Below are 27,633 nucleotides of genomic sequence, written 5' to 3'. Positions count from 1 at the left end.
ATTAAAAAACAGTATCCACAAATTGGGATGAAGGACCTTAAAGGTAGAAAGAAGGTAAAACTGACAAAAACGTTTCAGGCAACTAGCCGGAATGCTTTCTTACTATTTTTCAGACACCTCCCCCAAAAAACCACCAACCAACCAATCAAGTTCAAACAAAAAGAACTCAAAACAAAACCAAACAAACAAAAAGAACCCCATTTGGGGTTAAAATTACTATTTATTCCTTACAGAAATGTTTAATTCTGTGAAAAAAATTTTACCTCCAATGGAAAGATCCTTCCATGGGAAATCTCAGTGTTTCTACTGCCTAGTGTCTGATTTGCAGTAGAACCAACCCCTACCTAGACAATGGTTAATTCTTGCTTGATGAGAAAATCACTTCCTTAATTCTTGAATGTATAGTCATAATCTCTGCAATTACTGTGTGCTTGAGTCAAGCTGTGTCCTGTTTTACCTTGTTTTATCCTATCAACTAAAAAATATGAGCTGTTTAAAATTACTTTTTGTATGTCTTCAGCTTCTCTTTGAAACCACAAGAAGGATTTTAGAGAGCTAGAGTCTTCTTTCTCTGAGAAGTTAGCACATTACTTTTTTACTCAAGTGAGAGCTCTGTCTGACCCTCTTAACCACTGCTGTCCCTGTTATATTTGCTATGCATCAAATAAAAATATATAGATTACTTATATCATTTGTTATACATGAAAAAAATCTATTGATCACAATAGAATGCATTTCTAATAAAAATAATATAAAGCTGGGATCACTATGAGGTGTTCTCTGTTTCAGATCTAAAATATTTGTTTCTAAACTGTTCTGTTAATTTAAAAAGAAATTCCCTATGTCTCACAGTGTATCTCTAAAAAATATTAAACTATCTTTCAGGGATTACCAGGAAGTGGAGGACCCAGGGGCAAGCCTGGTTTAGATGGCTACAATGGCTCAAGAGGAGATCCAGGATTTCCAGGCGAAAATGGTTATATTGGACCACGTGGTCCTTATGTAAGTGAAAGGCATTTCTTCTGTCTTTGAATACTGTACATGTGCATTTCATCTCCAAACTAATAGTTCTTAAAATGAAAGGAGTTGAAGACTATGGCACTAGCTTTACACTGCACAATGAATTTCCAAGCATTTTTACTAAGGTTAATGGGAGTGAAGAACATTTGATGCCTTAACAGATTAAGCTTGAATGTGAAATAAGTTCCTATATCCTTGAAGTATGTATGTCTACTTTGAGGGTTAAATTCTGCTTTGTTTCCCCAGTACGTAGCCACACCAAAACTAATGCCATTTCATGGAAGTACAACTGAGGAGTAGCTTGAAATCATTACATCATTTATCAATACTTGAAATTTCTTAAAAGCCTTAATAGTAGGGACATACCTGAGATGAATTAGCAATAAGTGGAAGCTTCAAAAAGTCTAAGTCCTGTAACACTCTAAGATTTTTGGTGGTTGATCACACAAGTGTATTAGTAGAACTCTTCCCAAATCATGCTTTTACACTTTCATGTGCTATTTTGTATACATACCTATTCATGACTGCTCTGTGCACACTTAATCTTGCCTGGGTCTTTACCTGTATAAATAAAGGTCATTTCAGTTAAAATGTTTAAAATTAGCACTTTAATATTATTTACTTTTGTTGTTAAAATGGAAAGCATTTTAAAATTGTTTAAGTAGTGTGTTGGCAGTGCTCTTCTAATGAAGATAAACCACAGATTAATGTCAGTATGGGATATAAATTACTGTCGCTCCAAAGAAATTTTGCTGAACAGACCTAGTCCCTGGTCTTTGACTTCTTGTGAAAACAAGTTCTAGTTCTGAGTGATTAAGAGCTGGTTAGTTGGTCTAAGAGCTTCTCTGAAATTTTCTAAGTAAAACAGTAAAAACAACTGCATTTTACATAAAAAATCAAAAGTGTTTAGTCAAAGCCAAATAAGATGCTGCTTCAGCCATAGGGAATCAAAAAATGTGCACTGGGTGCCAAAGTAAAAAGATGTCATAAAAAATGTATCAAATAGAAAAAAACAATGCATGAAATACACAACCTGATAAAATACCCTGATAATCTTATTATCTGAATTATCTGAAACTGAATTTCAGTTACCTCTGAAAGTAACCTATTCACCCTCCAAACAGAGAAATTACTTCTGTTCAAACTGTAATTTTACCTGTATTTTCTTACTTATTACAGATTTCAAAATAAGAGTTTGCCTTTTTATAATTAGCCAAATGACATAAAAGAAAAGTAAGACATGGGACGAATTATAGCATAAATCCTCTCAACTCCAGGAGCATGCTTTCTGGCAGGCCTAGAAAAGTATTTGCAGCCTACAAAAAATGAGTTACACAATAGGCATATAGCCTTGGATATGCAGACTAAAATTCCAGTGCAAATTAATTTATCTACCCAGAAAAACAAAGACATAGTAAGCATATTTGTTTGTGTATGAGAATACTATTCCAACCGCTCTATGCAGATTTCCTGTTTTTAAATCAATTTGTTGCACCAAGTACCAACTTGACTATATATTACAGCTAACATTTTTCTGTTGCCCCATTTAATTCTACTTAACACTGTGTACATATTCTGCAGCTTCACTTGTAGAGTCTGTACATCTATCTCACCAATAAATTGGAAAAGGAAATAGTTTTATTTGTAAGCACTTAAGTAAGTCATGTAGAAGATAATATGAATCTAATAAAGATGCTTTATTACGCTACAGGTCACATGTAGAATAACCAAATACGACTTTTGATGTGTAATTTGCTCCCTAGTAGTTGTTGTTTGACCTGTAATCCGCATCTGGTCTACTGTAGTTATATCCAGCTGCAGACAGCTGTAACTTTTCTTTTTATTATGTCATTCCAGGGATAAGTACCTTTTCTGTTCCATTCTAACTTCAGGATTTGAGCAGCCAGTATCAGGAAACCAGCACACTAGCACGCTTTTAAAGTGATTAAATTCTGTGAAAAATAGTGTTCCATTTTATTAAAATTAATTAATAATTAATAATTATTGAAATAGTTAAGTGGCTACCTTAGGTAAATTATATTCCATACATTGGATTTCAAATGAGAAAACTTCAGAAGTAATATCTTAGTATATCTGTTCTTCAGGTATGTGCATATGTATCATGCTCTCAACAGTCATTTGAGCATTACAGTTGAATACTGCAAAAGCAATCATTCTGCTAAGTCAGACTGAGGTTGTGAAAACTGGCAAAGTTTTATAAATGATTCCATAGCAAACACCATGGGAACTTAGTTTTTAAATAAACAGGGCCTTTAGGCCTCAGATTTTTATTTGTTTAATAGACTGTGAAACATAGTTCCTAATAGATGGAAATGTTGAGGATTATGCATGTAACACAGTCCATACTTTATCTGCAGTCCATGTATTCATCTTTTTAACTGTATGTAGTATCACACTAGATTCTTTTAAATCACAGCATGATCTTTTGGAGAAGGCAGAGCAAAGTGTTAGTACTTAAAATACTTACTGAAAGAAAAGGTAGGCAAATTAGGATTCTGGAGAAGGACTCTTCATCAGGCAGTCTAGCGATAGGACAAGGGGTAATGGATTTAAACTTAGGAAGTTAAGGTTAGAAATAAGGAAGAAGTTCTTTGCTGTGTAAGGAAGAAGTTCTTTATTGTGAGGGTGGTGAGGCACTGGAGCTGGTTGCCCAAAGAAGCTATAAATGCTCCATCCCCGGCAGTGTCCAAGGCTAGATTGGACAGAGCCTTGGGTGAAATGGTCTAGTGCGAGGTGTCCCTGTCCATGGCAGCCATCATGGAACTAGCTGACCTTAAGGTCCTTTCCAACCCAAACCATTCTATGATACTAAAGGCATACTTGATACTAAAGGCAAGATTTGTGAAGATGGTAGAATATTGAAGTACCTAAGAGCTGAAGAAAATCTAACAAGAGTAGGAGTCGAGAAGCTGTGAGAAGCTGGTTTAGTCAGCTGTAAAGAAGGCAGTTTTACTTTAAGGGTCTTGTGAGGTGAAAGAACTGCAAAAGGGTCATGCATGACTAGTGGATTACCTAGTGGTGTAGGGACACCAGAAAATATAACTTAAGAAATTATCATTCAGTCTCCATAGAAATGTATCATATCAGTAAGTGTGGATCATGTTTTAAAAGACTTTTTTTTTCTTTAAAGGGAAATCTGGGGCAAAAAGGAGAAAAAGGAAATTCAGTGTATGTTTCACATTTTGGAAAAGGACCTCCAGTAAGTATGTGATCGTGAAAAAAATAATATACTGTAGGAAAGCACTTGTGGGAAATGTAATTTTTCCATTACTCCTCATGCTTTAATAAAGCTTTGTGCAAAAAAGAAAGATTAAAAGCAAATGTACAACTGGAACAGATAGCTTGTTACCTTAATAGCTATAAAAAGTTAGAAAATACCCACAAAAGGCTTCTAATGATTCATTTGCAAAATGATTGCTGTTACAGGGAGATAGAGGTGATCCCGGACCCCCTGGCATGCCCGTAAGTACAGTCAGTGGGTTCTATAAATGTTTCTTGTATTGAAGATCTTTAAAATTTTCCTTCTTAGTACAATAACAAAATATTGGGATTTCTCCCTTCCTGCCTTATATAGCAAAATTCCTGAATAAAGTCTAACAAACATGGAGGCCCTGTAGTCTGCCCCCGTGACCAGTTCACACTGACTTAAAAGCAGTAGAAACAGACAACAACCATCTGCATTGAACAGTTGTTGCTCTGGTGCTCACAGTTTGCAAAATATTTTCTCCATTACATTCAGAATGTATAGAGAGGTGACACCTTCTTCAACAGTATCTGGAGGATCTCCCAAGAACACGTAGCATACACTACCATATTTTTGGCCATAAAAACATGTAAGAATAGAGAGTTTAATTTTGTTGCTGACTAACACTGTTTATGACTTTGGGTTCCTCTTCCTATGCTCACTAAAAAATTATTCACTAATGAACTGTATCGAGTCCCCATACTGTAGCACAGTTAACTCTAAAAGTATTCTTTCAATCAATTGATAACATATAACTGTGCATTGTCCAGTATCTGTACAGTGCAATCCAGAAACTGGTGCTGAGCTCTAGTGACAGTGAGGTATAAGAAGGCAGTGACAGACTATAAGCTTCAGACCATGGGTGGAATGCAATGGCTAGTAGACTGAGTCTAGGTGATACAGGCATTTTGGAGGGACTAGTTTTGCGGAGAAAAGGGTAAGCTCTTGGTATTTTCACAAACAGACTTTTTGCCGTCTTTTGCAGGGACCTATAGGATCAAGAGGTACACCGGGCCCGTCTGGATACCCAGGCCAACTAGGCTTGCCTGTAAGATCACCACTGTTATATAGCCTTGCATTTTTAGGACAAGCATAAATTCTGATTACCAATTTTAGAACTTGCCTTAATGTGAATCAAAGCCTAGAAATAATTTATGAGGTAGTTGATAAAAAAATAGATTTTTGCCTTACCTTATGAGTTTGGAAGTTCAGGAGTTGGAGTATATATTTTTCCTTCCCATGCCTGGGTGGACACATTTCATCTGGCAGTCTGTGGTCATGGAGGAATGCTGCTACTGCTTTCTCCTTATCCCCTTTCCCCAAGGCCACCTTGTGGGAGTCAGGAAGTGAAAAATGGGAAGCCAGAGTTCAACCCTCCTAAAAGCAGTGAGCAGGTGAAGTAAATTGAGATTTCCTCATCCTAAGAGGAAGTTCTGCCTCTAGGTGCTGCTGGCAAGAGTGTGCCATTTTCAGAGCAAAGCTGTCTAAATCAGACATACTAACTTGCTTGGTTTCATTCTCTTTTAAAGGGTATTCCGGGTTACCCTGGTTTCCCAGGTGAACAGGTAGGCCATGATTTTCCTGACGTTGTTAGTAAATTAATAGATTAATTTATACAAATATTTGAAATGTCCCTTATGGTTGTTCGTTACTAAGTTTTTCAAATGAGTTATTTGATTAAATTCTAATGTCAGCATTTTCTGGTTATCTTCAACCTGTGTGCTTTTTTGGTCAATTAGGGAAATCCTGGTATTGGAGTGGATGGACAAAAGGGGGAGCAGGTAAGAAAAGAAATATTATTAAATATAGTATTGCTGTAGAATTAGAAGTATAATAGAGCCTTGCTGGGTTTCCTGGAACCCATTCATGTGCACCTGTGTGCTCCCACTAATCATTTAATGTCTGCATTATGACCTTAAAGAGCACAGGTTTTGAGTGTTCTATTAAGAGATCAATGGCTACTTCATGCTAAGGCCAATTTTGAAACAATGTTTTCTAGACAAAAATAATGGACAGGAAGTGTTTTGAGTAACAAATAACTTTTTTTTGTTTTATTACCTAATTCTGGAAGTTGTGATTTTTCCTCGTTTTAATTCATTCCAGAGGATAGTGAATAGAGATTCTTCTGCAGAAAGTTTTTATGTCTATATTACCTCAGAAATTATTATTAACCATGTAATAGAGAAGTTGCATCTACCCTGCTTTTAAAAAAAAAAATCCGAATTATTGAAAAATTGCCCAGGAAGGTTGTGAATGCTCCATCCCTGGCAGTGTTCAAGACCAGGTTGGACGAAGCTTTGGGTGACATGGTTTAGTGTGAGGTATCCCTGCCCATGGGAGGGGGTTGGAACTAGATGATCTTAAGGTCCTTTCCAACCCTAACTATTCTATGATTCTGTTAGAATGGAAGGAGAAGTAAAGTAAGTTATTGAATCAATTAATTCCGTGCAGAAGTGATTTCTTCAGTAAGCTGCATCAATCAAGGGTCTTCTGGAGGTTTTGAAAAGCAACAATCAATATGTTAGTTAGCATTTATATAGCAATTACCTTCTGTACAGGCACTGCCTAAATAATCAGAACACAACAGTACCCTCCAGTAACAGCGGCTGTACTAGAGCAATCACTGAATTTCATCTCTTGCTATGTCCAGCAACAGATACTAAGGAAAGGGTTAAGAAAAGAAGCACATAGTAATGCACATAGTAATAGTTCCTTTCCCAGTTTCTGCCTATTAGTGTACTCAGGACTTACAGAACTAATGAGGAATATTTGATTTTTCTTCTATGAATTTGTCCAGTGACAACATGGAATTTATGCAAGTTTCTAACATGCACGCCTCCCATAGCAAATCACTAATTTCATCTTTACATTCACAAAGCCTTGTGCTGAACGGCTTCACTTGGAAACATGGAGACTGTGTGCACACAAGAGATTTGCCAATCCTGTGACTATCTCCACAGCAGACTCAGGCCATGAGTACAGAGTTCTCATCTATCTCTTTAGCCATAATGTTACTTTAATGGTTGAAGAGAATAGGAGGGGATTAGGATTGTCAAACTTGCTTGTGTGGGAAGACAGTAAAAAGCCTTACAAATGGCAATACAAACCTTTTATCTACAGTTATTAGTACAAGAACTTGTTCAATGAATACTGACATGTAATGCTGTAGTACATTAGGAAGACATGCTGAGTCCCATTGAAACATATGGAGGAAAATGTCTCTCTGCTGTTCCTTTGACTTCCACAGGGTGACATTGGACTTCCTGGGCCACCTGGGTCACCACTGTTGGTTGGACCTCCTGGAGCTCAGCTCTTCAAAGGAGAAAAGGTGTTGTTTTCATATTTAACTGTGCTCAACTTGGCAAGTACAATCCTGTGATGTCATTTTTGCAAGGATTGCATAATACAAATCTTTCTGTAAGAAGCCATCAGCTTCAGCAGAAATCAATCCTGTTGTTCAGCACCCTTCCTACAGGCTTTCAGAAAGGAGAGCCCATGTGTACTTCAGCTCATGTCCCTTAGGGAAGACTGTCTTGATGCAGAAAGGAGCTACACTGCCCTTGCACTGGTTTCCTTCACTTTTTGTCATTAGCAAATCATATTTGAGGCATCTCAGGTAAAATTAGTTACTCTACTATTGAATCTCTTCTGTGGCCCTTCACTAACACATATTTTGCAGATCTTTGGCAATTATTCTCTTTGAAATTTCTCCCGTGTGATGTTTTGAACTATCAACTCTAACTCTTCTAGGCTGCTTTTTTAATCTGAAAATTAATTGTGATTTTGTTGTCTAATGCACGTTTCTGTTATTTACTGTAGTACTTCAATATCATGCCTACTGTAGCCACAATTGTGTACCTTAAAACATTATAATGTTCCTTTTAAAAGAACAGGACTTATAAAAACTGCATTATGGAGCCCTATATTGAAGTCTCTTTGTCCTCAAGTCTGATTTGCTCGAATACACAAATTTTAAGGTGAATTTGGCATTTCCAACCCCTACAGCTTCAACTCAGGGAACTGACAAATTTAAGATACTCAATTTTAGGCTTAGACTATGCAAATTATTGCTATGTACAGATGTATGAGGATGAGGAAAAGGACCAAAATAATTTATGCAAACTCTCCATATTACTGCCAAGTGTGATATATGCTGCTGTGCAACACATGATGTGATCATGGCTATGTAGCCAACTATGCATCCCATTCAGATTCGGGCAGTGCACAAACATGTAGATTTATGAATGTGAATACTTGCATCAAACTAAATAGAGTAACAAACAAAACAGAACTACTGTCATATATGCTTGTAGGAACAAAGCCCCCCCAAAGGTCCTTGCAAATGAAAAGATACATCTATCTCTCTCCGCAATCATTATTCTGGTTTGATAGAGTTAACAGAAATGAAGATCAGTACATAATTATTCTTTATGTTCTTATGTCTAGTACACCTAGAGGAAGATGCCCGGTGCTTAAGAAAATACTTTGTAACATTTATAATTCAGAATAGGACTTTAAGTAAGTTAGACAGTACATAGGAATGTCCTGAAAATTAATATACACAAAAATCTCCTTGTATACATAGGGCCAAAAAGGACTACGTGGGGTAACAGGACACAGAGGACCACGTGGACCAAAAGTAAGTAATGTGATTTTTTTATTTTTCTCATGGTGCTGGCAAAGTCCTTTTAAAGCTCAAGGTGATGGAAGAAATAATAGCATTTGCACTGTGAAATTTAATCACCACCTAAATCAGTGTGAAAGCAAAAAAATTTCAAAGAACCTTTGAGTCTGTTTTGAAGGTACCTACTGAATGTTGCCTGGTAGCAAAAGGTCAGTGGTGTTTCCAGCTGGGCTATTGACACATAACAGACTGGGACTGTGAAGAAGATAGAAGTGCAGATTACTTTTTATCAAGAAAAATAGAGAAGATCTGTGTGTTCTTAGTGGAGCATGATGTATGTTTCCCTAAGTATGTTAAGGAAGGACTTTCACTTCAGATTATGGAAGTGCACAGGCACGAAACTATCAGGTCTCAGAAAAACAGAAGATAATTTGCGACTAAAGAATGAAATCTAATTTATGTTAAAAAAATATTTAGCCTTGTAGGCAGAAGAAATTGGAAGCCTGAACATCACATTCTGAGTTCTAAGTTTAGAACATTTTCAGAAATTTATCTTCCATCATAAAATGACCACTGCTACTTAGCACTGGAAAAACAGACAAAACCAATCTTTTTATATCAGATTTACTTTGGAAAAAATGGACCTTATATGCATGGTCCATTACTAGCTGTCCATGTAGATAATATCATACTTTTTAGTTATAAGCAGGAGCTTAGAAATTGATGCATCCCAAAAGATGCCCAGGGCTTTGCTCGTAGGCCTGATAGAGGTGCTTTGTGAAGTAAGCCCCAGTGACTGTTCCTAGCAAGTGCAACAAGATCCATTAAGCTAGTACATATATGACTTAGCATACATAAAGACTAAAATTTCTGACAAACTTCACCAAACATCTTGTTGAAACAAAGTATTTTGAATGCTTCAGGGTATACTTGGGAGAGGAGAAAAGGGTGAAAAAGGCATTCCTGGATTCCCTGGATTGCAGGTAAGGAAGTTGTGGAATAAATTACTTCAAAAATTCACTATAATTGGGTTCATAATATATTTGGAAATTTTTTAATTTTAAAAAATTTTTAAACTAATTTGTCATACTTTCTTTATAGAATATTTAGGAGTCCTGCCTTGGGACTCACACTGTCCCATACTTAAACATAAGGTCATACAGACTTTCTGTTCTTGGAAAGAAAGTAAATCACTGAGGTTATCCTCTAAATATTTAGAACTGCACTAAGCTTCTCTGCTTATTGTACGAACACAGTAATTTTAATGTATTCCATAAGTGTTGATGTCAGTTTTATACAGCAGCTTGTGCTTGATTTGTATAACACTGCTCACATGGAACAATATGTCTAGTGCTGCACTGGGTGCAATATGATAAATTAGGTGAAGATCTGTCTGTTTTATTTTGGTCTATAGTTCAAATTCATACTCACCTCTCATAAAGTATTTGCAAAAACTTTGCAAAGCTTTTGGAAAAATATCCCAAGTAATGATTTTCTAAGGAACACTGATTGCTCAGCAATTCTGAGTAGGTGTAATTCTGAATAAGCTTTTACTGTTTTAGCTTGCTTTCTGCTTGCTTTTATCAGGGTGATCCTGGTTCTTATGGACCTGCAGGTTCTCCCGGAATGAAGGTAAGAACCCATGAAGTATAAGCATCTCCCTAAGTAGTAGGATCAGTGAGATTTGTTTTTTTTGTAGATTTGTGCAGATTTGGAATTTCTGCATAACTGACAGCCCACACTGCATTCCTTCCTTTCTCTCCTGCTACCTGTGATCACTGAATTTGTATGAACTCTTTGTCTTTGAATTACTGCTACTCTCTGAAATTTGGCTGAAATTGGCTAATGGGATCTGAAGTTGGAAGCAGGAGGAAAAGCCACTGGGACATGCATACAGCATGATATAATATGCAGCATGTTAACTTTGTTTGCCGTGGCGACACTGTTTGTGTAATTTTGTGTTATATGCATGTTTTCATTTTTATGGCTCAAAAAATTCCAGGTTTGCTGTTAAGTCTGCTGAATTTTAAGTTAGCATCTTAAAACATCTTACTGGAATAAAGAACAATAGGCGTGGGTACATAGATCTTCATCTTGCCCTTTTTCCTAGCTCCTCTCCCCAGCTCATTTTCAAATCTAGTTAAGGTAGTGATCATGCTATTCATAAATCAAGTTAATGTACAGATATTTGCATCTAGACTTGTGTTCCAGGTGACTTTTATCTGCAAAATTATTTTTACTTTGGTTTTGTTTGGGGTTCTTTTTCCTTCTTTTTTTAACAACTGTCTACTTAGAGAGTTTGAATACTCGGTCGATGAGTATATTAGTGGATTGTAAAAGGAGAGGAGCTGATGTGCGCTGCTTTTCATGCAATAATAGTGTAAGAGGGTTGTTCAGCAGATAGCAAAACTATTCCAGCTGTATTAAGGAGTCTATAAGAATCTGCTGGTATGTATTCCAGCTACTTCTGTACCCCAGCTACACTGAATCCACTGACCGTTGTCTAAATAACCAATACATGTTGTGGGGTTTTTGTTGTTTGTTTGGTGGTTGTTTTGGGGGTTTTGGGGGGTTTTTTTTTGGGGGGGGCATGGGGTGGAGAGGGGAAGAGGGGGTTGGTTGTTTTTCAGTTTTGTTTTTTTACTAGAAAAGAATCTATAAAACATACCATCTCTGGTGCAAATACATTTTCTGAAACAAAGTGCGGATGCTATTATAAGATGCCAGTAGTATATGATTGCCTTACAGGGTTTTGTTCAATTAATTATATATCTTCACAGATTACTCAAATGATATTTATGTGGTCCTTTCCAGGGGGAAACAGGATTTGCTGGGTTTCCTGGACAACCTGGCTACCCAGGCATACAGGTGAAAAAAACCCAAAAACCCAACACAAGCACGCACATGCACGTGTGCACACACACTCCACTGTATAAGTGCTAATGACTTCTCCCAAATGCGCCTGCTTATCAGACCATTTCTTTCCATGCAGTAATAATTAAATTTAAGATTTACTGTTTTCATGATAGTCATATTACTCAACACTGAGGTAGTAAATAATGTAAGTAAACATTCCTGCTTGGTGCATATGAGAGTGGGAATTCGATTTTGTGTACCATAGGAATTGGTTAATCCCAATTGCTAATAGCTTCCTTTAACTATACCAGTATAGCTATCTAATCCATAAATTGTAGCACTCTGCAAATTACCCATGGTTGAGCTGCATTCCCCAGAGATATGGTAGTCAAAGGAAACTGCTATTTAGATAACAGTACAATCCTATGAACTTTGATATATCAACTAGTATGACAGTTGGCACCTAATGAGGTGGCAGAATTTGATTAACATTTGTTTGCTTGCAAGACTTAATCTATTTGTGTATGTTCAACCTGTTCACATAAACAGTTTTAGTTTTTCCAAGATGCTTACCAGAATGAGAATTGGACTCCTTCAACACCTCCTTTGTTTAAACATTTCCTACTTTCACTCACTTAGATGACACTAGCCGCTTTTTATTTTACAGTTCATGATGCTTTCCATTAGAGATTAGGAGTGTGTCATAACTGAGGATCTAAGCAGTGAAAGAGGAAAATATTTATCTGAAAAGTGCAGAAGAGATGCTTAATACAATTTCAGAAGACCCAGGTGCCAGTCTAGTGACATTTCAGGATATAAGTTTATGCAGTCCTCTTCTGCAGGATACAGAACTGATGATCATACTGTAATTCTGACTACTGGAGCATATTGTAATTCTGACTAACAACTAAAACTTGAATGATGGGAACTATTGTATTTACTATGGGATCTACAATGCTAAAGCACATTCCGACTGAAAATAACCAGTTTTGGATCCTACTCTAGAATGAGCAAAGAAGCAGTGAGTCTAGCCAGGGGGAAGGTCTAGGGAATCACTGGGATAGGGTCCAAGTGGTCAGCAGTATATAAGCAAGAGGAGAAGTGAAATGCTGCAGTGAGGAAGGTGGGTGACAGGATCATCAGTAGAGACAGCAAAGTTGAAAAAGCTCATCGTGAAAGTTATTACCACAGTACAGAGGACAAAACCACCACTGCAGAAATTGTGACACTAATGAACTTGGCTCTAAATATTCTGAAATACAAAAGTCAAGAAGTGTTTATTTCCCTCTGAAATAGTCTTTATGGAGAGCTGTGTATGAAATAGTAAATTTTCTTAAAGCACAATTACTTACACCTGTGAAATGAAAGAAATGACACTTGAGATATGAGCAAGCTCTGTTATAAATTGAAGGTTAAAATTGAAACACACTTCATAGTCTGTGATGACAAAAGGAAGTAACCTGTGGCTAGTGCAGGCTTGCCCTAAGTAGTATATTGTTAAAGACACAGCTGAAAGAAGACAAATAAAAAGCAATGAACAAGTTTTAAAGAACCAGGTTTACAAATGATAAATGACAGGCACGTGGAGTAATAAGTAATGACAAGCACATGGAGTAAATAACTAAAAGTTCAATAAAAACATTTGTTTTAGTCACAAGTATACTTGTTTCAAAGTCAGAACCAGGGAGGATGGGGGGCAGAAATTGCCCATGGATGTTCATTTTTCTCCCATTATCAGTTTCACAACAATGTGGGATCATTCAGGTACTAATTGGAAACATTTCGTGTCTTGTTCAAATACAAAAATCATTATAGTCCGTTACTCCCCAAAAGTACAATCAAACCTTGTGTTTTGTTGTTAAAAAATACTCACCCTGATGTGCATATTGTTTTAGTTGGAGGGATCTATAGCAAACTTGAGCAAGACATTTCATAGACAGAACAATGTAATCTTCAGTCTCTGTTGATTAGTCCACACACTGAGTACCCATCTAGTAGCACTAAAAACAGTAAACAAAAAAATAATTAATATATATATTATACAAGGGAAAAGTTTGAATGCCTGCAGTAATGATTCAGAAAGATGAAATTACAATTGCTAATGCATGGAGCAAAAGGAAATGAATCAAATATAGACACGACTTTAAAAGAATCAGGTTAAATCATACAGGTACATCAGATCTGATTGCACAGATGTTGTAGGTTTGCTTTGGAAACAATGGGATAAATCTAATTGTTCCTGAAAAGTGCAGATCTACCTAGACTGCATCAACTGTTCATCTGGCCTCACCAGGTGTTGCTTATGATCTGCTAAAAATCACATAAACTGGAGGAACAAGTATATAATTTAAAACCCTCCTGAGAATAGCCCATCCTCACGTAGATTTTCTGAAACAAATGTGTTCAAAAAGAATCTAAGATGCATTAATATTTAAGAGAAAAAGAATCAGGGCAAAACCAGTTGCATTTAAGTAGACTCATCTTTAAAAAAATTAACTGCTGCTTAGAGCGAAGAATGGACTTCAAGGAATTGCTGGCATACCTTTTGATCCGTAAGTCTGGAGGACGTTGGCCACACTGAGTTGATCTTGAACATGAGCAGCAACATGTCCTTGCTGCAAAGGCAGCTAATGGTATCCTGGGCTGTACTAGCAAAAGTATTGCCAGCAGGCAAGGGGAGGTGATACTTGCCCTCTGTTCAGCACTGATCTCCATCCTTATATATATTCTAAAGCTGTCTGGACATAGTCCTAGGCAACCAGCTGTAGGTGGTCTTGCTTGAGGAGGTGGGGGTTAGACAAGATGACCTCCAGAGGTGCCTTCTAACCTCAACTGTTCTGTGATAAATAATAAAAAACAAAATGCTTTCTTCAAATAAAATACAAGGGAGGGTAAGAATCCTGCTGAAATCACCCTGAGACTGTGTCTGCTCCTAATGGAATGAGTCTCATTAAAATAATGAATGGTCTTTACAGGCAGTGCAAAATGTTCTTCACCATTTACATTACATAAAGCTATAGAAATTTACAGAGCAAATACAATGTTTAATAATTAATATCAGTAAAACTGATAAGTTTTGCAGCCCCAATTCTCCTTGTCTGTGTTTGTCTGTGTCCTAAAAGGCCCTGAACACCAGTCCCAGGAATGCAACCTCACTACGCAGTTCCCACATTCACATTGTTTTTTCAGTTCCCATTTGCTGCAGAGAGCAGGGTTGATTCCTAATCTACAAAGCAAAAAGTCTAATACAATTTGCCACATAAAAGAATTCCTTAAAGTCCACTTCACTTGAAATTCTAAATATCAAAATCCAAGCTAATTTAGAAATCCTCCAAGCAGAAGTGATTTTCCCTGCCATTTGTATGCACTTTTATGTTTCCTGATGCAGGCATGTTAAACTTCTAAGAGCTTTAAGTGTCTCTTACCATCAGTAATATCTGTCAGACTGTAAAACCTCTTATCTTAATGCTTATCTGTCATCATAGAAATAATTTCCAAATCGTCGTATAGAATTTTAAGGCAAATAATTACAGCCTGGTTGTTAAATTGTAACATCTCAATAATATGGATACTGATTTACTGTAATAGATTCATCTTTACAATAAATGAATAAAATCAAACACAGCAGTCAAGTTCTGAAGAATCAGATATATGCGATATTACTGGTTAGCCACTGGTATCTTGAAAGATAACAACTATTTAAAATCATTTTGCCTGGTTTTAAATGCTATAAAATGTCAAAATTGAGTTCCCAGGTGATACATATCACATGCTCCACCATTACTGCTACATGTTAGCATATTACATATTTATATCTACCAGTAAAACTCATTGTTGGACTCTTACAGGGGGATCCAGGAGAAAAAGGCCCCCCAGGTCCTCCTGGAACTGTTGAAACTCCGCTGCTTCCTATAAAAGGTTGTAGTTAGTTTTAATTAGCCTTTCTGAGATAGAAAATGACTAGGACCTATTTTGCTAAAGTGTTTGAAAGTGATCACTGGGGATTCAGGGAACAAGATCCTAAAATGTTATCTTCCTAGTGGTCATATTCTATGTCTGTTTCTCACTGATCTTACTGGAACTATGTTAAGCGTACAAGTTTCAGATTAAACGCTTGCTGAAAGATCTTTATGCATACAGTCACAGCTAAGTCTTCAGGACTATCCCCAGTTATCAGATCTAATCATATTTAAGAAGAAGCTATAAAAAGTATGAAAAACTGGCATTCCCATTGTAGTTTAGAATTCCAATTTCCGAACTGCCAAGTCACACATTTTAAACTGCAGTTCAACTTTCTGTTGTTTAGGAGGGGTAAAATCCTGGAACTAGTACTCTCAACCGAATAATGTGTCAGTCTTATTACCTTCCTACCTAAATCTCATGTTGGGTTTTTATGTCCCAGCTCCCTTTATTCCCACCTTTTTAACCTAATTGGTGCAAAGGTGTTTGGAAGTTCTGATTTTGTAGCAGTAGGCAGTGGGAAACAGCCAAGCCTGCTGCCTAAAAGGGAGCACTTTGAGAACCTGTACTGTAAAAACATTTTAACAGAGACCTTATCATAAATTATCTTGCTAGTGAAGCAAATACTGATTGTGAACACAACCTCAGTTCAGCAGAACTTCCCCATTATATAAAGGCCTCATCCAAAAATCAATTCATTTTCCATCAGTTTCTGTGGGTTTCCAGCCCATGAAACAAACCCCATGCTTAATATTTCAAGTAACATTTAATTAATTGTGTGTGTTGTGTGTGAGTGGACACATTCTTCAGAAAAGGAGGCCTTTAGCACAATTGTTTGAGAACAGAACTGCTACCAGTATTTTGTTTTTCCAAGTTAATGGAGCTCTTTATACCTGATTAGGGTTTTGTTTGTCAAGATGTAATTAAAATTTTTAAATGTATTCCCTATATCAATTTTGAAAACACACTTTTTAAAATCTGGGTGATTTCAACTGGGATGATCCTGAAATGACCTCTCTGTGTGTACTGCAGAACATGAGATGCACTTTTACTTCAAATGCTGTATGTAGTTGTTTTGTGAAAATACTTCTCTTGGCATTCTGAAATACGTAGCACAAAGACGCTACTGCAGAGTGATGAAGAGTTAAAACCATGCCAACAAAATGGGCAGGAATCCGCAGAAAAATAACCAAATCCTCCCAGCTTAAAATTTAGTTGTTACACATTTTAAAATACTCCATAAAGACGAAAGTTACTGTACTTTACTTTTGTGTGGTTCCCAAGTTATAATCTTGTTTGCAGTTTTATTTAGATTTTAGCTGACAACTGCATAAGATGTTCAGTTCACATGTTTTTATAATTCCATGTAGGTCCACAAGGAGATCCTGGAGTTCCGGGTCCTGCTGGTGAGACAGGGCCAGTTGGACCAGCTGGACCTGCAGGCCTGCTGGGAAGACCAGGAGATGATGGAACAAGTAAGAGAAGTAGAGGATAAAATGTGAATGATATACCAGTAGTAGAGAAAGCAACTAAAAGCAGCTAAGAAGAAACTGTTCTTTGTTCTTGCTTGATGTAAATCACCAGCAGTAAGGATTTGAGCTCTGCAGAGTTCAAGAAAAATTTTAGCTCGCCATTTAGTGGCCAAAAAGGAAACAAAATATTCCAAACAGAACATGAGGAATTACTAAAAAAGGAAAAGAAGATAAAGCAGGATGCTGCCATGAACTGCAAATCCATGGCATGTCTTTATCTGGACTGCTGTGCTAAGAAATTCTATTCTCCATCTCAAAAAGATACAAAGGAAGGTGATGACAATGACTTTGCTCTGTATAAGGAGGTAGTCTGGAAAAGAGATGATAGAAGAAAAAGCATTTGAAGGTGTAAAGCAGGAGCCTTTTTTCCTGGGAAAAAAACCTAAAGATTTACATTTGTGCGTTGTTTTTTTTTTTTTTTTAAATATATAGAAACTATTCTTCATGACAGTTCTGAACAGCCTATCATGTCTTCCTTAGTATCTTGTGGTAATAGTTAACATGAACCTGTGTAGGCCATATAACAGAATTTTTTTATAGGTCTGCCTGGCCTGCCAGGAGTGAGTGGAGCAGCAGGACCTCAAGGTTTTCAAGGTGACCCTGGTTCTCCTGGAACAGGTGAATCAATCCCAGGAAGGTCTGGGTTTCCTGGACCACCAGGCCTACCAGGACAGCCAGGAAGACAAGGCTTACCTGGACCACCCAGTATGTTCAACAGCAATTTGTATGGGAAGAATATTGTTCTGCATATTAATGGACTCATTGATTTTGTTGGTCCCACAAAAAAACATAGAAGTGAAATTTTGACAGACACATCAAACTTAACATGTGATATAAAAATGTTTTCCCTGTTAGTTTTTGATCAGTGAGATTTCAAGATTTTCAAAGTTTTGTGCATGATTCAAACCCACAAAGTAACATACACATAATAAATCCCTAAAAATATATCACCTGAAGTTAAAATCACAGCAAACTGTGCAGGAAACCCAAAATCAGCATCCTTTAGTAAAGAAACAGGAGTCACAAAGTTCTGAAGTAGAAAAGGGAAGAACTAGTGGCGATGAAAAAACAGGACATTAACATCAGTTCTAGCCAGACTGACTCTTACAGTATGATCTATAAGCAGTGATTTGTAAAGCATTTCATAAGATCCTCTACCTTTTCACGTGAGGATAACAGGATAAGGAAGTGGAGAACACATGGCCTAAGCTGTGGAAACAGTCAACCTGATTTATACTAGCTTTACAATTTATTTTTTCAAAGGTGTGATCTGTACTGACAGAGGGATCCCTGGAGAACCTGGAATAAAAGGTCAGATGGGCCTTCCAGGAAGAAAAGGGGAAAAAGGAGAAAAGGGTAAGTATGCCTGGACAGCAACAATTTGAGAACTTTGCCAGGTGTATCAGACCTGAATTTGCAAGAAGTTTATGTTAACTTGGAGGATAAGGCCCATCAAAGTGTAGAATTAAACGGCCTGTTGGCACTGGGGCGTCTAAGTCAGTAGAGTCACGTCAGCGCAGCAGCTGTTCGGCACTGTAAAAAAAGAGTGATATGCTTCATTCCTTTGAAGACCATAATGAGAAAACAGTGGTCTGTGTGCTACTCACACAAAATAAAAGGTCAGTATTATTTTTTGTGCATTAATTTTGCAACTGTTTCAGTGTAATTTTGATATTTTCATGTAGGAAATCAAGGCCTCTGCTCATGTAGTGCTGGTCCTCCTGGTCCACGTGGAATGCAAGGACTTCCAGGTACTCAAGGAAGGAAAGGACATATGGGATACCCTGGAAGAGATGGAGAAAAGGGTGACCCAGGCTTATCTGGTGCAATGGGGTCACCAGGACTCCCTGTGAGTAGTTTTGTGAGCTTCAGTAAATGAGTAACATCAAGTTACCACTTACACAGAAGGCATTTAAGCAGAGTGGAGGAGAAACTGCCCTGGAAAACTATCTGAAAGTTTTATCTATTTTTATTTATTATAGGCATGCTGAAAGATGCATTAGTTCTATCTGATTTCCCTTGCAGCAGTGAGCAGAGGTTTACACTGAGGGACAGAATCCCATGCTGCATTTGTGGGGTGGTGAGGAGGCTTAGGAAAGCTGGTGAATGGGCATCTTGTTTTATTTTGACTTGTTTCTCTTTTAGTTTTGAATACCCATTGTTTTTCTTAAAAACACAGAAGATGCACAGATTGCTCCAATGAAGATGGTTTTTCAGTTATTTCAAAGGAAAGCATTTCCAGCAAAACCTACTCAAGGCAAAAAAATTGCATGATGCCAGCAGGTCAAGATGGATTTTATGTCAATATCCACTGGGGGGTGTACAGAGCCTGAAGAAAAAGGAACCTTTTTTCAAGCATTCCAAATCATTTTTTAGCTCCCTTTTTTAGACAATTAATGGAAAAGCTTAGTTTATTTGGTATGTTTATTTTGTGAGGCAGAGCATCTACAATTATGATAGGTAAATAGCACTCTGCTTGGAGAACTCAGAGCACAAATCATCATAAACGTCTAGAAAAGAACTTCTTTTCCCCTCTAAACTTGTCAAGTCATAGATTCTGCTAAGAAATTTACTGGCAGCTCTGCAGGCTTTCTCTTAGCAAAAGAGCAACACTTACCTGCTTACTTCTGGGAGGACAGCCTCATCTGGCAGCCACCATGCTCCAGAGATTATCTTCTATATAGCCTCAGTGGATTGTGCGATAAGGTCTGCAGTGGGAAGAGTTTATGAACCATTTGTAACTTTATATGCTTGCATTTAAAGCCACAGCTGTATATGGCCATGGACACCATTAGTCTAGCATTACAGTTTCTTATAGTTGCACATTTGGTAGAGTCAGGATGAAAAGGCCAGAGGCCATTACACACCTCTTTACAGGTGTCAAAAGAGATAAGCATTTCTTTTCGGCATCCTATTGTATTTGGTCTGGTTATGGGCAAATAATGCACGAACAAGAGATAGAGCTCAAATTTTCCTCTCCATCCCTGCATTGATTCCTTGCTGGAGATAACTGGCAATTTTACGTTTTTTGTCAATTATAAGGGGCCACCTGGTTCTGCTGGACAACATGGTGAAAAAGGAGAGAAAGGTGATCCAGGAAGAGTTAGAATAAAAGGTAAAAACATGTTTAATCATTAGCATTTTTGTTTCCTATACACTGCCTGAGCAATAGTGTGGGACAATCGTATTCATCTACTCTAATAAAGTCATTAGTTTAGTAAGTTACTGAAGCCTAGAGGTTATGTATATCTAAACTGCTTTCTTGGTACCATCTTGTTCATTTTCTTCCTGCTAAACACAAAATCAACAGAGTATTATGTGCTTTTTACTGTATGTCTGAGCTCTAAAACAGTTTTAACAGCTTGTTATTAATGATAACAAATGACTTTACATGTCACATGACTGATAATCAGGGTTTTTCAGAGGTTTGTATAGCAAAGACTAAGCAGAATACAGTTATTGTGAAAGCAAAAGAAATACTGTACAGCAGCCACCTCTTGAAGTGCCATATGACAGTAAGCCTAACTGTTATCTCAACTAAAACCACCAACATCCTCCTTGGGAAAAACTCAAATTCTCAATGGCTATTCAGAAATTGCCCTTGACCAGGCACTGAAGAGAAACAATAGGCCACCAGTTGCACAACTGAAATTCTTACAATTAAACAGATCAAAACCTCTCCACAGTTATGGTTATGATTTGCAAAAGCAAAAGAAACAGAGAACAACAAAGTACAACACTCCGATGGCAAAGCTTAGTTAGAAATGCTAAACTAATTATTCAGACAAAAGATTGTCCATCTTATTGTTTGTGAAAAGTTAGCTTAGCTCTGGATGCCTGTGTTTGTTTACAGATGTTGGAGCAGGGCAAAACATTTGCTCTTTATTTGCAAAGCATTTCTTGACACAGCAAAATGAATCTTTGGGTTAGAATATTGTTATTGTCCTTTATGCAAAAATTACATTTTCATAAATATCGGTGCAAGAGAAATATAGGTGTAAATAAAATTAAAAACCAGAACAACCCTTGTGGGAATATCGATTCAAATATTCTGCATCATATGGCATCGCTATACCTTAATTTCAGTGAAATTAAGAACAAAACTGGGCCATACAAATAAAATATTTTCACTCCGTATATAGCATGAACAAAAGCCGCATTCTTTTGGTGTCTGTAAACAAATCTTTACAGACAGACCTGTTGTTCCACAAAGTGTCCAACTATATACTGCCTTCCTGAGAACTGGAAATTATCATACTGGTGTGATTACGGTTACTCACTTACCTGAGCAAAATTACCTCTCCCCCTCCCAGCTAAACTTACTACAATTATTATACCATTTTTTCTCGGGTTTTTTTTAATCATTTTAAGGAACAAAGGGTGAAAGAGGTCCTGCTGGGGTTCCAGGATTTCCAGGTGAAAGAGGTAATGATGGCCGAGATGGGGAACTAGGATTGCCTGGGGAAAAAGGAGCTGAGGTACGTTTGCCTTTCTCAGATTATTTTTTTTTTTCAGTTAACATATTATCTTATGAAAAGGCCAGCTACTTAATGAAAAGTACCATTTTAGTCCAAATTCCTAACACATTAATTATTTTTATCGTTATATGTTAGCCTAGACCAAAATTCATAGTTTTTATCAGCTGAAAACTTCCTTGGAAGTATTACTGTTTATTTTGGTACTCCTGAATGTAATTTTTGCGTATTCTGTGCCAATATCATGGGATCGGGAAGACCTAAAAACCCACAAAACTCTACCTTTTGTTCCTATTGCCTCTGAATATTTAAAACTGCTACTATCATCCATGTCACTTAATTGTGGAAGACTGGTTTCTCTAGACAATTGTCTAACATGGCTTTTGATAATCAAAAAGAGGAAAGAAATTAGTTTTTTGTTATTTCTTATCAACAATTTTTTTCTTTAAGGGTGATTCTGGAGTACCAGTGCCAGGTGATAAAGGATTCCCTGGGGTCCCAGGCCTTCCTGGGGTAAAAGGACAAATGGGATTGCCTGGTTTGGGGTTTCCTGGCCCTCCAGGAGTCAGAGGCAGCCGTGGAGACTTTGGTGATACTGGTAATATTGGGCCACCTGGTCCAAAGGGCCAGAAAGGTAATTTGAATATTTATATTAAGAACAAAATAACAAAACACGTTTGCTAGCATCCATTACAGTTTCATATGTATTCTATACAGTGTTACTCATTTATAGTGAAAATCAATTTTGGCAAGCTCAGTGGTCATGTGAAATACGGCCACTGAAAGGTACAATATTGTCAGCGTTTAGCAACAGACACTGGCGAGAATATGAATTGCTAGAGGCCTTAAATCTGCAAAGTGCCACTCGGAGCGCATACTGTCAGAGGAATTATTTTCTGGAGTAAAGAGTATTCCTGAGTGTAAGGATTTGCAAGGCAATGCTTTTTTGCTGAAGGAGCAGGAAAATACAGCTGACACTTCGGGCTTGGTCTGTTTGGTTTTGTATTTTTTAAATCCCTACCAAAATTAGAAATAAAAAGAAATCTATACTGATAGCAATACAAATGAACCAGAAACATACATAGAATTGAGATGAAAATATTATTTCTTTCTTGCAACAGAGTTTATCGTGAAGACAAATTTCTGCAACAAGTAAAAAAAAAAATCTTCATCTTAACAGAACACAGCTGTATTTGAATCATTACTATTATTCTATACAAAATAAGTGTAAAAAATATATTTTAAGAGCCTCCCTCAAACCTTAAGTAACGTGCAAATAGCAATGTGCATAAAAGTCCCTTCTCTTTGCCTTTGCACATCTAGCTGGTTACTTCCACAGAACTATTACAGTTCAGTCTCCATTTATTCTAAAACCAAATATGTTACTTTCTTTCTCCCTCTTGCTTCAGGTGAGACTGTCTGCATTACAATACCTTACCCTGGAAATCCAGGTCCCCCAGGTTTTAAAGGCGTTCAAGGTATGTTTACAGATAGGATTTTGGGGTTTAACTAAATTAGAGCTTTTAGTTGCTAATTTAAAAAGAAACTATCCTAGAAAGATACACTGTTCTAGTTTTTCAACAGATATATATCTCAAAATGTAAAACTGCAAATACACAGGAATATACTCATCTAATAGACACAAGGGCCAGATGGCTTCAGCTTGCATGATCAAAAGGTGTTCAGGCTTCCTCCATAGAAATGATTAAATGACGGTCACTTGAAACTCTGTCCTGCCTCAACTAAAATGCATGGGACAGTTGGTAAAATACGCAGATGGCCGAGTCAGGTAAGACCTAGAATATGTACATCTGGACATCAGGGGAAGAAAAAGCGTGCAAGGCAAAGATATGCTGCAAGTCTGTAATTTCTAAAACTCTGCTGCTTATGGCAAGTTGCAATTGAGCCCTGAAATCTGAATACTTACTACCAGTACTTCAATTTGTTCAGCTTAATTTAAATTCAAAGAACTCGTCCAGGAACTGGCAAAATGTCGCTTGTGATCACCTCCAAAACATTTGAAATACCCCAGAAAATCCTCATCAGAATAAATGGAGTCTGATACTGGATTTTCAAGATGCTTAGTATGGTATTACACAGTTCCTTGACATCAGTATTGTGGGTGGTAGCCAAAATTTATACAGACATGAAAGAGCAGGGATTAGCATATTGAGCTCATCTGCACCATTCCAGAAGCAGCATGTAGCACAGAAGAATATAAGAATTTGAGTTGACATCTGCCATTCACTCAGTGACACTGTCATTCATGTCAATAGGTTAATATTGTTGATGTCCTGTAACATTAAAATGTTATAGGAGACATGTTTTTCTCTAATTTACTCTGGTGACTTGCAGGCTGAGGTTTATAGATTAGGAGACAAGTCCATTTAGAAAAACAGCAAACATGCATTTGCTTGTGACTTGTGTGACCGCTCTTGCCCAAAATATTAGAAGCAGATGAAATCCACTTGTCTTCAAAGTACATGAATTTGCATGGGATAAAATGCAATATTTTTTTCCTTAGGTCACACATTTTAGAGCTCTGTCAGTTTTTACATATTTTCTTTCTGTTTCCAGGACCAAAGGGTTTAAAAGGACTCCCCGGTCATCCTGGACCAAATGGCTTAGATGGGCAAAAAGGCCATCGAGGCAGGCCAGGAGCAGGAATCCCTGGGCCAGAAGGTAAATTGTGCTTTTCTCAATCCAGGAGACTGCTGGACAAGCTCTAACGCATAAATGCTATGGTAGGTAACATAGTAGAGTAAGGGAGCTAACATAGTAGAAAAGATCAGGGAAGAGCATTTCATGAAAGCTAATGGAAAAGAAATCTTTACCAGCTTCCCTTTCCTTCCTGCAGCATTGCAGGTGCTGCAATAACTTAAATTTCAGTGTCCAGAGAGGAACTATTCTCAGAAAACTGAAAACAAGTAGTATAATTTTAACAAAGGGGTTGAACTGAACAAGAGTGAGAGCACACAAGATAGGTGCTGCCCCAAAGGAAACCACTGCCACTTCCCATAAGAATAATTACCTCCTTCAACCCTCATGTGTCATTAGCTGTAAATGAGAAACCTGAAACTTAATGTATGTTTTTTTTTTTGTGCAAAGTCATAATTCTGGTTAAATTATAATATTCCACAGTATTTTGGGAAACAAACAAGCAAGCAAACAAACTACAAACAAAACTGAATTATGCGTTATTTGAATTTAAAAATTGTATCAACAGGCTTTCGAGGCAAAGTTGGTGATCCTGGTGATGAAGGTGAAAGAGGGTCTACAGTTGATGGTAAAAATGGCCCTGCAGGTCCTCGTGGCATAGATGGTCAGAAAGGTGTGACAGGTGATACCACATATGGTCCTCCAGGAATCCCAGGCAACAGGGGACTGCCAGGACCCCCTGGTGCACAAGGAGCAAGGGGTGATCCAGGCATTCCTGGGCCTCAAGGTATGAGCCAGTTTTTATAAAGCATTTCCATGTGTTCAAAGAGGAAAATCTGTGCAAAGTTGGTCCTGATTCAGATAAAACTTACTCTTTTACCTGGATCCATAATGGTGACTGTGAACGGTATGCGCTATTTTTCATTTACATTTTTACAGTTAAGGTTGATCAGCCATTAAGGAGATCTGCACTGCAGGAAAGGGAAGGTGCTTTTACCCAGTCTGTGGAGTAACACTGCAGCTTCCTGTTCTTGCTACTGTTACTTGCTGCCTGGCAGCCATCTGTGCTTAGGGCCTCCTGCTACACCACACAGACAATCCCTGCATCAGACTGTTTACTTAAATCTGAACAGACTGGCAAAAGGTGGTTGAACACTCAGGGAGAGAGAGATTAATTTCTTTGCCTGGAGTTATTCAATGTAAACCTCAATATCTTGTGCACTACACTGGTCTTGGTACAGGTGTCTCCACAGTGCACTTCCCTCTTCATAGCAGATATTGTTGATTCCTTTTATAGGTCTTCCTTTTCCCCAGCCCTAAGCAGACACAAACCCTCTTCTGTGCAGCAAATACCTATAGAACTGACCCCAGTGCTTGTGTAGCTCATGCAGGCTAGTGAGCTCCTTCCATTATGCACCTACACATCAGAAACTTGCTTATTGATCCACAAAGTCATCCTCACCTATGGATGAGATTTGAATTTTTATTTAGCTTAAAGAAAGAAGCTCTCCGCAGTGGCCAATTCTAAATTGCAGAAGAGCATCAATTTTCACAAGCTGTGCAAAAATAGAGGATAAGTAAGATTGTAATAACTGAACCTGTAAGTTTAAAAATAACAATTGGGAATTGTGATGGGTGGTAGTGGAAGTAAATACTTTACAATGTTTTTTGTTTCCAGGACAGCCTGGTATCCCAGGATTTCCAGGTGCCAAGGGTTTTAGAGGACCAGAAGGTGATATAGGAGCACCAGGCTGTCCAGGGTTCCCTGGTCCACCATGTGACACAGGCTTACCAGGGCCACCAGGACTCGTAGGTGTCATGGGCCTGCCAGGACCTCAAGGTACACAACATCCATAAGGTTGCCTCACTGCTATAAGCTCTGCACACCTTTTCTAGCAGATTTAATTACATGATTTTTGTGGCTGGCATGACAAATATGTCCGTGGGGGCTGCTCATTAGTGGGGGTGTACATTAATGTTTTACACATTTGTTTAAACTCAGGGAATGTACCATGTTTATATCAGACATTTCCCAACTTCACTTCCCTTTTTGCACTGTTCCTTAACTGGCCAAATCACAGTGTGTTCACTGTTAAGTAACAAATGGAAGTTACCACTTTTCTGTTGTCCTGAGTAACTTAACTGAGCTCATGTCATTTCTGTAATGCTTTTATCTTCCTTATTCTTAAATTAAAAAGTTATTTAGGGAGAGCTAGGGGACATATATACCAAAAGTACGTACAAATTAGTAGGGATTTTTCACAGGGAGCTTCTACTCATGTCTCTCATTAAAGAAATACAAGAAAAACATTCCAGGTTAAAAATCTGGGCAGACCCAGTACTCCAGTACTAAAGTTTCCAAGTTATTTTGCTGTGTTTCTTGATATTCAAATTTATACCAAAAGCTATCACTTTACACTTTTTAGATAAAATTGGTGAACCCTTGTCTTGCATTTACATACATTGGTTAAATCTCTTTTTCTTAGGCTTACCAGGCTTTAAAGGTCAGAGGGGAGACAGGGGCCTAGCTGGGCCACCTGGAATCAAAGGTCTCAAAGGCTCTCCTGGCTCACAAGGTCTCCCAGGTCCTCCAGGCTCTCGAGGACTTCCAGGACTTCCAGGCAGTGAAGGACCACCTGGTTTCCCAGGAAAAGCAGGTATGTTACACATCCTGCAAAGCACTTTGTCTGTAACTTCTGTTGTAGAGGGAACTATTTCTACTGCTGTTAAAGCTAGGAAATATTTTGCACCCTCCTCTCTTTCCAGCTTCAAGAATAAGACCCTGCAGCAGGGTAGAGGCAATAACAATAGCATCCTCTGTTCTTTCTCTTACAATAAAAACAAGTAAATAGTTTGATGCATCTTGGTGCATCCTGGTGCTTTAGTTGTTTTACAGCCAGTCACAAGTGGTGTTCCTGAGGGCCCAGTTATGTTTAATGTCTTTATCAATGATAAGGGAATCAAGTGCACCCTATGTTTGCAGATGACTTGGTGAAGAAGAGTGTTGATCTGCTTGAGAGTAGGAAGGCTCTAGAGAGGGATCTGGACAGGCCGAATTCATGGGACAGGGCTAATTGTCGGAGGTTCAAGAAGGCTGTGCTGGCTCCTGCACTTGGGTCACAAAACCCCATGCAACACTACTGGCTTGGAGAAGAGTGGCTGGAAAGCTAGCGGGTGAAAAAGGACCTGAGGGTGTTGGTTGACGGCTGGCTGAACATGAGCCAGCTTGTGCCCAGGTGGCCA

The 27,633-nt window shown here is 37.9% G+C and overlaps 1 protein-coding gene and 1 long non-coding RNA gene across 5 annotated transcripts in view; one reads left to right on the top strand and one right to left on the bottom strand.

The window, feature by feature from the left end:
- COL4A4 (collagen type IV alpha 4 chain) overlaps nt 1–27,633 on the top strand; it is a 71,059-nt gene that overhangs the window by 22,230 nt on the left and 21,196 nt on the right. For 3 of the 4 annotated variants that reach the window (XM_061365192.1, XM_061365193.1, XM_061365194.1), the window contains 24 exons: nt 886–1,002; nt 4,172–4,240; nt 4,468–4,503; nt 5,271–5,333; nt 5,815–5,850; nt 6,025–6,066; nt 7,533–7,613; nt 8,871–8,924; nt 9,833–9,892; nt 10,497–10,541; nt 11,724–11,777; nt 15,614–15,683; nt 17,096–17,200; nt 17,798–17,962; nt 18,521–18,613; nt 18,943–19,106; nt 20,300–20,372; nt 21,629–21,735; nt 22,183–22,366; nt 23,142–23,210; nt 24,310–24,414; nt 24,959–25,177; nt 26,069–26,230; nt 26,877–27,047. In XM_061365192.1, the coding sequence (XP_061221176.1) occupies nt 886–1,002; nt 4,172–4,240; nt 4,468–4,503; nt 5,271–5,333; nt 5,815–5,850; nt 6,025–6,066; nt 7,533–7,613; nt 8,871–8,924; nt 9,833–9,892; nt 10,497–10,541; nt 11,724–11,777; nt 15,614–15,683; nt 17,096–17,200; nt 17,798–17,962; nt 18,521–18,613; nt 18,943–19,106; nt 20,300–20,372; nt 21,629–21,735; nt 22,183–22,366; nt 23,142–23,210; nt 24,310–24,414; nt 24,959–25,177; nt 26,069–26,230; nt 26,877–27,047 (2,344 nt within the window). The remainder of the gene's footprint in view (nt 1–885; nt 1,003–4,171; nt 4,241–4,467; nt 4,504–5,270; nt 5,334–5,814; nt 5,851–6,024; nt 6,067–7,532; nt 7,614–8,870; nt 8,925–9,832; nt 9,893–10,496; nt 10,542–11,723; nt 11,778–15,613; nt 15,684–17,095; nt 17,201–17,797; nt 17,963–18,520; nt 18,614–18,942; nt 19,107–20,299; nt 20,373–21,628; nt 21,736–22,182; nt 22,367–23,141; nt 23,211–24,309; nt 24,415–24,958; nt 25,178–26,068; nt 26,231–26,876; nt 27,048–27,633) is intronic. The other variant, XM_061365195.1, reaches the window with a different exon arrangement.
- LOC133218607 (uncharacterized) lies at nt 1,031–3,562 on the bottom strand. The gene is made up of 3 exons (XR_009727209.1): nt 3,509–3,562; nt 2,888–2,972; nt 1,031–1,581 (listed from the first exon to the last, which is right to left on the bottom strand). It is a non-coding gene; the product is annotated as an uncharacterized LOC133218607 (long non-coding RNA).

This window comes from Neopsephotus bourkii, unplaced genomic scaffold, assembly GCF_033783945.1.
Source record: "Neopsephotus bourkii isolate Nb327-2 ecotype Australia unplaced genomic scaffold, CSIRO-AGI_Nbou_v1 NB_1279, whole genome shotgun sequence".
Lineage (NCBI taxonomy): Eukaryota > Metazoa > Chordata > Aves > Psittaciformes > Psittacidae > Neopsephotus > Neopsephotus bourkii.
The sequence above is the reverse complement of the archived record's forward strand: the minus strand, read 5'-3'. Positions and strand labels throughout refer to the sequence as shown.